General features: G+C 27.7%; 2 protein-coding genes across 2 annotated transcripts; both read right to left on the bottom strand.

Annotated features, from left to right (window-relative positions):
• Positions 1 to 3575: 3575 nt before the first annotated feature.
• Positions 3576 to 4668, bottom strand: LOC145951881 (putative carboxylesterase 17). Its single transcript, XM_083064039.1, has one exon. The coding sequence runs from the start codon at positions 4589 to 4591 to the stop codon at positions 3659 to 3661; it is 933 nt and encodes a 310-aa protein (XP_082920165.1). The 5' UTR covers positions 4592 to 4668; the 3' UTR covers positions 3576 to 3658.
• Positions 4669 to 8952: 4284 nt separating this feature from the next.
• Positions 8953 to 10656, bottom strand: LOC109811104 (ethylene-responsive transcription factor WIN1). The gene is made up of 2 exons (XM_020374746.3): positions 10365 to 10656; positions 8953 to 9612 (listed from the first exon to the last, which is right to left on the bottom strand). Exons 1-2 carry the CDS (start codon positions 10442 to 10444, stop codon positions 9111 to 9113), a joined length of 582 nt encoding a protein of 193 aa, XP_020230335.2. The 5' UTR covers positions 10445 to 10656; the 3' UTR covers positions 8953 to 9110.
• Positions 10657 to 11109: the final 453 nt, after the last annotated feature.

Genomic DNA, 11109 nt, shown 5'->3' with positions numbered 1-11109 from the left:
ATCAAAATAAATAAGAAATTTTAAAATTCATATACTCTAATTAAAAAACTTCCTAAAAATTCAATCGTAAAAAAAAACCTCTAAATATTTTTTCACATAAATAACTATTGGTATTAATTATGTAGGAGTGCATATAAATATTTTTTTATTATAAATTAATGGCTTGCTCTTACAAAAAAAGAAAATGGGATTGATACTCAACATCAATATTATCATCAGTTTTAAGCAATTTATAATTTTTTTTAAGTTTTACTTAGTGACCGAATAGAATTTCTTCGCTAATTTTAACTAATATTTAGCGACTGATTAGAATTCTGTTGCTAATTTTAATTGATATTTAGCGATCGAATTTAATTTCATCGCTAAAAAAATAAAAATTTCTGATTTAGCGACCAAATTAAATTCTGTCGCTAAATATTAGTTAAATTTAGCGACCAAATTGAATTCGGTCGCTAAATTTAACTAATATTTAGCGACTGAATTGAACTCAGTCGCTAAATTTTACTAATATTTAGCGACCGAATTCAATTCAGTTGCTAAATTTAACTATTATTTAGCGACCGAATTCAATTCCGTCGCTAATTTTAACTAATATTTAGCGACCGAATTCAATTCTGTCGCTAAAAAAATCAAAATTTCTAACATAGCGACCGATTTCAATTCTGTCGCTAATTTTAACTAATATTTAGCGACCGAATATTTCTATCGCTAATTTTAACTAATATTTAGCGAACAAATTTAATTCCGTCGCTAAAAATATCAAAAAAATTTATTTAACGATCGAATTCAATTTCGTTGATAAATTTAACTACTATTTAGCGACCGAATTCAATTGTCGCTAATTTTAACTAATATTTAGTGACCGAATTAAATTCTGTCACTAAAAAAAAATCAAAATTTATAATTTAGCGACCGAAATAGCGACCAAATTCAATTTCGTCGCTAAATTTAACTACTATTTAGCGACTGAATTTAATTTTGTTGCTAATTTTAACTAATATTTAGCGATCGAATTAAATTTCCTCGCTAAATAAAATCAAAATTTATAATTTAGCGACCGAAATAGCGACCAAATTTAATTCTGTTGCTAAAAAAATCAAAAATTCTTATTTAGTGACCGAAATAGAGACTGATTTTCTAGCGACGACTTATTTTGGTCGCTAAATCAGTCGCTATTTTGATTATTCATAATCGGTCGCTAAATCAGTCGCTAAATAGTGACGGATAAATTTCGGTCGCTAATTTTGATCGCTATTTTGTAATTTTCTAGTAGTGATTGCATATTAATGACACTTAAATTAATGTTTCAGGTCTTTCAAAATCCATCTTCATTGCCCGAAGATGAAATCATCAAGATAAGAGAATAATGGACAACTTTTTTTCTTCAAAGTATATAATAGTTAGATTTCTAAGTTTAGTTAGTTGGATATTATGTTTCTAATTTGATAGCATTGACAAACATATGTTCTATAGCTTTTTTAAGATAATAGGATTTACATTGTCTTAATTTATGCTTTTTAAGATTTATATATTATTTTCTTTTTGTCATTCAATTTTGAAAAATAAATTATACTTGAATTTGTATTCTGGACTGCCTGGGTTAGGTTTTGTATTTTGGACTATATGTAGGTTTTGGGTGTATCAAAAAATAATACAAATTTAAAAAAAACACATACATTTACGTCGGACTATACCATATGTCCGACGTAAATAGTTTACTATTTTTTGTTTGTTTTACAACGTTTTTTTACATTGGCTCTAGGGAATGTCCGACGTAAATTTACGTTGCCTATAACAATCGATGTAAATTTACGTCTCCCGCATTAACGTCGAACCCTTTTCTGACGTAAAAAGCTTAAAATAATCGATGTAAATTACCCCTTTTGTACTAGTGATTAGATTGTAATGATCATATAACAAGACATGTATAAATTAAACAAAAAAATACTTAAATTTCTAGACTCAAATGTAAGTAAATTTGAACTAATTTAAATTTATTTAATTTTCTTATTCCAAAAATATACCTAAGGCAATAAATGGAAACACTATATATAACAAATACAATTAAAGATATTTTAGAAAAATGCAATATATGTAATTATTTATATGAAATCATGAAAACTAAATATATTTAAAATATATGTGAAATTTTGTTGCTTAATATTAGTGCTAAGGAAGTATTATAGAATAAATCAAATTATGTGGACAACACCATTATACATTGCTTGTAAAGCTAAAAAGGACTTTATTTTAGGAAATCTCTTATTAATCTATCTATTGAATACTATTAGGAATTTTGGCAAGTGTACATGCAAGTAAAATGAATAGAGTCCAAATATTGTATCTCAAAAAACCTAATGTAATACAAATTCAAATTAAATTATATCCATTTTAGATTATAATTATGTATTTTGATATTGTTGTGAAAATTTATAGCAAGAACTTCAAATTAGAGGGAAACAGTTAAAAAGTACTTTTGGATTTTTCAATTTAAGGAAATTGTAAAAAAATATTTGAAGTCAATAAAAGTATTAGGGTTTGTTTTTATCTAAATTGTTCTCGTATGTAGTAATCAATTATTAAATTTAGATTAAGTTATTTCAATAATCAATATATTTATTGAATCTTGATCCCTTATGTATGAAAGCCTAAGTTATTTAACTATATAATCTCTCAATTTTTTTCAAAGATTAATCATACGACTTGCACGAAGATAAAAGATTTGAAAATTTGGCTAATAAACTTTACACTATTCCTAACCGTAAGTTTTATTAGAACCTTATTTCATTTTGTTTGTTTCAAAAGGGTTTTCTAATAAATTTTTTCCAAAGAATTGTATTTAAGATAATTAGGCCAAAATAAGCATATATTAAGAGTAGAAATAAAAAATATAACCAAATAAAAATATAAATAATTAATAAAAAAAAGTACATTGAATCAACTCTAGCTACCTCAACTCCAAGATGGGTGTGTGTTTAGTTACTCATGGACATGTGGTAAAATAAAATTGATGAAAAGAGGAAGAAGATAGATGAGTATATAGGTAATCAAGGTGCTCTTTAGTTAGTTTTTTTTTTTTTTTAAGATCCTATCAAAACCAGATTGGTTGTCACTCCCCTATTAGATCTTTTTATACATCTTTCTATTCTTGGGTCTAAAATAATATCTTGTTTACGTAAAAAGTTGTCTTCGTACAAACAAAAATTCAAATCTCAAAAAGATATTTTTTTTACTTGTCTCTTAAGCGTTCAAGTCTTACTTAAACAATCGAATTCTCAATATGCAATCGTAAATGTTCTTCTCTCTATCTCTCAATTAAGCGAACAGAAGACTCGCTTAAGTGAGAGTATGTGATGTTAATTGTTAACTCCTTAAAAAAAAAACTTCCACTACAGTAAAACTTCACCAAAATTAAAGAAAAATTAAATAAATATTATTTAATTCACATAAAAGATATTTATTTGTAAATTTTATGAAATTTTATTCTAAATAATTTCAAAAGCACAAAAAATTAAGAATAATTCTCAATATATATATACAAAAGTAAATCATATATATAACAATTAGAACCACAATAAATCTTAATATTCTCTATTTTAAACTAATTTCTTATTGATATTAAAAAACATATTCATGTTACAATCATATATTGTTGATCCTAATATTTCTCCATGAATCGAGTCATTTGGCTTTGGAGTAAGCGAGTTGCACAAGATTGAGGATAAAATACATGAAATACATGGGACTCTTCCTTTGCCTCCACAATCTCCACCTCTTTTACCCCATTCTTCTTCAAAAACTCTACATACATTACTCCCCTTTCCTTCAAAAAATCCTTACCAGCAACATAAACCTCAATGGCTGGGAATTTAGACCACACACTGTTAGACATGTCCACTTTCTCAAAATTACATCCAAAATAGTCACGATTTAGCCCTTGTGGTATACTTAGCCTCCAATGCATATCATTCATGGCCACATCCTCTACACTTTCCTCAGCCATCTCTTTCTCAGTCCTTTTCTCACTTCCAAAGTAAGGGTGTATGAGCATTAGCCCTTTAATTTTCAAAGGGTCACAGCCATTGTCTTGAATTGCCTTCACAGCAACATGGTGTGCAATGTTACCTCCAGCACTGTCTCCTGAGAGAAACACTCTAGTTAGGTCAACTTGTTGAAACAAGGGTTCACAACAAACTTGATCACCAACCCATTGAAGTGAAGTGTAACAATCTTCATAAGCTATAGGAAGGCGATGTTCTGGTGCCAAACGGTAATCAACAGAAAGAACAATGGATTGAGATGTGACGCAGAAGTCACCAAGAAAATTGTGGTAACCTAGCCATGTTGTGGAGCCAATGCAAAATCCACCACCATGGAAATAAACTAAGAGAGGAAGTTTCTTTGAGGAAGTGGGAGAATTTGGAATGAAGATTCTTCCAGTGATAGGTTTTGATGAGTCTATGATCACATCCTTGGATTTGTATCCATTGGTTGGTTCTATAGAAGCTGGGACAATTTCAGGGTCAAAACGTTTCACAGAACCATCAGAATAAACTTGAAGAAAGTTAGGTGCTTCTGCTATTAAGGACATTTTGTTTTAGATGGGACAAGTTAATAGCATAAGGTAAAAAATAAGAAACTTCGAATGACAACATGCAAACCTTCTATGAAATGGGGATTTTATACATAAGCTAAAAGAACTAAAACAATGTATTTATTTTTTTATATGTCATTCATTTTTTGTGTTTGCATTGCAGTTAGCAAACACATAGTATATATATATCTCGTTTGGTTGGTCATGTAAACTACATTGTTGTATTTATTGTTAAAATGCTACATATGCCTAGTTGCTTCTAATTAATATGAAAATTTGGCATCTACAATGTTGGCCAATATAATGTATATTTGATCTTGATATTTTGTTTATGTCAATTGCTTTGTAGCATTAACTGTTAAAAATTTACTCGATTTCTTTAGATATAAAAAGAATGATTTTTCTAATGTGAGGGAATAAACAATAATAAATAGTATTAACTATGATTTTTAAAATTAATTTAATGTCATTTTTAACCATGTTTTTTCATTTTTTTTCACTCTCAATCAAAACAATAATAAAACAAATTTTAACAAAAAAAACAACATTCTAACTCTCTCACCACCCTCCTCCCACCCTCTCGTACCTAGGGATGACAAATAAACTCGTACCCGTGAGTAATACTCGAACTCGTCCCGACTTTGACGGAAAATACACAATTTGACCGGGTATGGGTACGGGTACGGGTAAAACTCGATAAATTAAATCGGGTACGAGTACGGGTATGGGTATATACATACCTGCCCCGTACCTGTACCTGTACTTATACCCGATTTAATTATATTAAAAAAAATTAATATTTTATTATATGTAACTATTTATTATAATGTGAAATATTTATAGTTGTATAATTATTAAGAAATCTCTTGATTAAAATATGAGATAAAGAAATAATCTAATTATAATTATAATATAATAGAAAAATAATTTAAAAATATTATTATTATTATTATTATTTTTTACAAAAAAAATAATAATAATTTTTTACGTGTACATGTATGGATACAAATATACCTGATACTCGACAGGGACGGGATGAGATTGAAAATCACATACCCAGCGGGTACGGGTATAGATACGGGGATGAGTTTGTATCTCGGAAACGGGACAAGGACCGGTATCATAAAATCCGTACCCGACTCGCCCCATTACCATTCCTACTCGCACCTCCTCCCCTTCCCCTCCGCATGACATCCTTGTCAACGAACAGATTAAAAATGTATAGTTAATTTTAAAATAATTAAATAATTAAAAAATTAATTTAATTAAGAGGTATAAAGGTAACTAAAAAAATTAGTTAAAGAGTAAAAAGATAATAATAATAATAATAATGTGAACATCAAAACATTTTATCCTTTTTATTAATGTTAAAGATTATAAATAATTGTTTCATAAGGGAGTATTAAAAAAATTGTCCATATATAAATATAGTTCATGTGCCAAAAACAATTGTTTAAAAGAATTATTATTTAAATAATTATATTTAAAAGAAGATATAGTTGGGCAGAGCTTCTATTGGTTGACAACTAACATCGTGCAGAGGCGAGGGCAGGAGGCGGGAGAGGAGATGCCAGAGCGTGGTGAAGGAGTCAAAAGTTGCTTTTTTTTTTTTTTTTTTTTTGTTAAAATCTGTTTGATTGTTATTTTGATTGGAAGTAAAAAAAATAAATGAAAGGATAAGGTTAAAAATGATATCAAATTGATTTTAAAAATCAGAATTAATACTATTTATTATTATTTACTTTCTCACATAATAAATATACTAAAAGAGATATTGGATAGTGAATTTTAATAATTATTAAAGTGTGTCTCAAGACACACATTAAAAAAATCATAAAAAAAAATAATGTTAACTGAAAGTATCGTTATAAATAATACTTTGATAAAATGATACATAGATTTAGTAAATAATGTTACACTGATAATAGGGAATAAATGTTTGATAACCTTTTCTTTTTATGAAAGTAAGTTTTTTTTTTTTTTTTTTTTAATTTTTCTAATTTTTTTAATCAAAATAGTTTTAATAAAATAAAATTATTTCAAATACATACAATATTGTTAAGAAATATTGTTTCATAAAAATTTTGGAATGATAATATGATGATCACAAGTATTTTGTAGATTATGTAAGACTAAGTTAACATTAGTATCAATAATATATAGTGCATCTTATCATAAGTGTAATTGTAAAGTGTAACCATATCCACGCTAATGGTATTTTTTTAATGCCGATCCAACCAAATATATATTTTTCAACATATCAAAATGCCGATACTCTATATATTTAAAAAAAAAAACATTTCGCTTATTATTAACTACTAATCTTATATTAAATATTATAAACCTAGAAAGGAAATTTATTAGCTTTTATCATTCAATTTACAATTTGTATTTCCTTATTTGTAATTTAAAAAATATATAACACTAAAAAATTTGTTTCATAGTGACACATACTTTATAATAACATAATATTTGTTATTAAAATTTATTTTACTTATAATATAATTATAATATATGTTAATATTTTGTTAAAAAAATGCATGTATATATTACTGTAAAATACAACATTAAATTATGTGTGAATGTATATGAAATAGATTTATACCCGTCTCTCTATATATAATGATACCCTTTTTCATGTAACTATATATGCGTATGTTATCTAAAAATGGATTTATTACTATTTACAAAGAGGAGAAAGCTTCAAGATACGTACGGCACCAACTTAATTAATGTGCAAAACTAATTCTGTGAGAAATTGTAAGAGTTGACTTCTGCATATAATAAGTTCAAACACAAAGTCTTTTATAGGTCATTGAGGTGACTTTGCATATACCATTTCAACAATAGTACTAAAGAAAACAACTGCAGAGACAATATAATATATTTTCCCACATAATGGAGGAAGCATTTATTGATAGCAACGACTTGTATCATATCTACACCATATTATCTTTATGGTGTTGTTGACTTATTGGCAACCACATGACTTTGATACTATAACAAATTTCTATTCTCTCTTTGGTTCAGGGTATGCATTTATGTAGGTGTTAAATGCAGTGTTGCATTATCTTTTTTTTTTTTTTTTTTTTTAAGAATGTTTTACGTATGGTATTCAAAATTTAGTTTTAAAATTCTTTCATTCATAAATCGATATTTTTAGTGATCCAAATTTATCCTTTTCATTTTGTATTTTTTAAATATTGTGATATCTGGACAGATTGTAAATGAAACAGTGGTAAATTTGAGATATGGCAAGGTATATATATTGGCTAGCCTTGCGAAACAAGTGAGACTATGCCTTTCTAAATTTTGGCCATATTTCGAAACATTTATTTGCATCAACATGTTACATTTATGACAAGAGAAATGTAATGCATTTTTTTTAATATTTATTATTGGCTGAAATTTATTAAAAGTTAAAAAAAATTGTAAGTTTAATTCTTATTTAATAATTAAGTTCCACTCATTTTTAATAATCTTTAAAATAATAATAAAATAATTAAAAGAAATGTGCTAATTTTCTTCCTTAAGATAATTAACTCCTCAACATTTTTGGCCTAAAATAGGAATCCAAAACAAAACTAAATGGCCATGTTTGACAAATAAAATTAATGGGTGTTGGTTCTTACATGATATTAATAACAAATAAAACCAAATTAAATTTCTAAATGAGAAGTATCCTTTCTCACATTACAGTTTGCTCGGCATAATATTATTAAAAAAATTGTTATGTTTTAAAATGATTTTTTAATTATTCGCTTATTACGTAATAAAATATTAAGTGAACATGTATATTTATTGTATTAAAATATAAAAATTATTCCATAAATTAATTTTTCATATATAGTACTCATGAAAATCATTATGATTCAATAAATAAGAAAATTTAGAATCATTCACCTCTATAATAAATAATATTCATTTCTAGATATAGATCTCCAATCCTTCTTTTTTTTTTTTTTCTCTCCTTAAAGATGTGTAATTATTCATCATACTTTTATATTTTTTAAAAACTTAAATATTTAATTTTTAAAAAATCACTGTAAATTTTCTTTCTCCTTTCAAATTATTACTTTTAAATTTACTTTGTAAAATTAACCTTTGTCTCCCGAAATTTATTTTCCTTTAATTTATGTTAAAAGTTAAAACATGTCTATATTATATGTAGTAGCTGTAGGCTGGGGCTGTGAGGCTTGTAGTTTCCTCTAACTACCTTCTTAATTCAAATTAAAATTAAAATGAATAAGGATTTATTATATTCCTATAATTTGCATGATTTATCTGCAGACTGTTTCCTAATTTCAACGTACCCTATAACTAACATGATCCCAATATAGTGCATATATGTTATATGATTAACATCAGATAAAGAAGGTGTATATATCAGAGTGTCAATAACCATCATTACACAAGCCAAAAAAAGCATATGATAAAGATAGAAGAAAATGGACATGCTATTCCAATAACTATGACAAGAAAAGTTCCTTTCTGTTTTTATTAATCCTAAATAATGTTAATTACTTGAACCACATGGGTAATTCCAATTAAGTAGCTCATCAATCATCTGCATGGCAATTCTGTCCTCTTCATCACCATCAAAATCACTACTAGCTCTTTTTGGTGGTGACCCTGCTGAAACACTTGACTCACCCTCTTCATGCTTCTTTCCAAGCTCCACCCTTATGATCCAGTTAGAATCTGAGTGTGGCCCTGCACCCTTTTGCCACACTCCAATGTGGGAATTGTCAGCATCTAGCCTGAGACATGTGAGGGATGGAGAAGGGTCTTTGCAGCACCTCTTGAGCTTTCTTCTCAGATCCTCAGAAAGATTAACATTATTGGGAGATGAGAAAGAGTCCACACAAGGTGCAGCAGAAGTAGCACCTTGAGGCTGGTTCACTGGTGTAGGGAAATTGGTCTTGGCCCTTTCACCACTCATCAAAATGGCTGCTTGGTCATATGCCCTTGCTGCAGCCTCTGCTGTCTCAAATGTACCTAGCCATACCCTTCTCTTCCTGTCCATCAGAAAACAAATCTCAGTTAATATCAACTTTGTTTAACTGAAATTGAATTGATACTATAAATTTCAAATAGGTCTATATATATTAACTAGTCTCCTAAAATATGGTGAACTAAGGTTCAAATCTCTTCCAAAACAAAAAACATCTTATTTGGATAAATTTATCTATAGAAACATTTTTAGAGGAAAAAATGAAATATGATTCTTCATAAGATAAAACTCTTATGTATAAATTAATTTGTAGAAACTCTTTCATATAACTTCTCCAAAAAATTTCCAAATAAGTTTATGTATAAACTAGTTTTATCTTATTAAGAAACTTATTTTATTTTTTTATATATATTTTTTCTTTACAAAAGTGATTCTCGAAATGTTTATCTAAACAGATTTTTAATATTTGAATTTATCACGAACAGGATTACTTTTGGAAAACATATTTGTGAAAAAGAAATATATATATATATATATATATATTAAGGGAATTGATATGCACTAATAATATATATATCAATTCTTATATATATCAACCAAACTGTTTAATACAGTATATCATAATATTAACTTAAGGTTAATATCTACACTGCAATTCCATTTCGTAACAAGACAAGACACAACTAACTAATACATACATATGAATTGGTTTTGGAATGTGTGTGGGAGATTGAATATGAAAATAGAAAAATTAATTTGTAGTTTGCATTAGTTAAAACTTAAAGTATAAACTATGGTGTTTGATGAGGAAATTACAGTAATGGGTGACGAATTTCTGACACCCATGAGCCCCATTGGCGTTGCCTTACACCCCTGAACTTCTTTGCTTGTACCATGGCTTTGTGTGGTGGGTACTCTGGATGAACATGCAAAAGGGTATGTGGCAGAGAAACTAAATGGAAAAGAGAGTGAATGAAGAGAACATAAGTACGAGGTAATTATGATGCAGGAAATTAATATATGGGTTTGGGATATATAGTTCAAGTGGGAAACTTAATTATAACGAGTTTGTGATAGTGGCCTTGCAAGGTTTATATAGATAGATAGTCTTAGTCGGTGGATTGGTGGGGAAGTGAGAATTGACGCTCCAAAAATAATTAGGATTCCATTTCAATGTCAAATATGGTCCACCAAAAGCCAATTAATGCATAATGCTGATTATATTAAATGCTTTACGCTATTTAAAAATAAATATTAGTAAAACTTTTCTTTTTTTTTTTTTACAAAATTAAAAAATTTAGGTATCCTAGTGTTTACGGTGGAATTAAGTTCTATGGGCTCTTTTTATTTAGACTAGCACGAAAAACGTTTCAATTTAGATATGTGATGTTTCTGAGTTTTAGTCTTATAAAACGAGAAGAGGAGTAGTAGGAAGATTTAGTGATTACTTGTTTCTAAAGATTCTTCAATAATTAACAAGCAATAATTTCCAGACATATAAATGTAAAGATGAACAGGATGAATAATTGAGATATTTGCAATACAAATCATGGTTCAACTT

The sequence above is a fragment of the Cajanus cajan genome, chromosome 9, assembly GCF_000230855.2.
Source record: "Cajanus cajan strain Asha chromosome 9, NIPB_CcT2T_4, whole genome shotgun sequence".
Lineage (NCBI taxonomy): Eukaryota > Viridiplantae > Streptophyta > Magnoliopsida > Fabales > Fabaceae > Cajanus > Cajanus cajan.
This window is presented reverse-complemented; position numbering and strand designations above follow the sequence as displayed.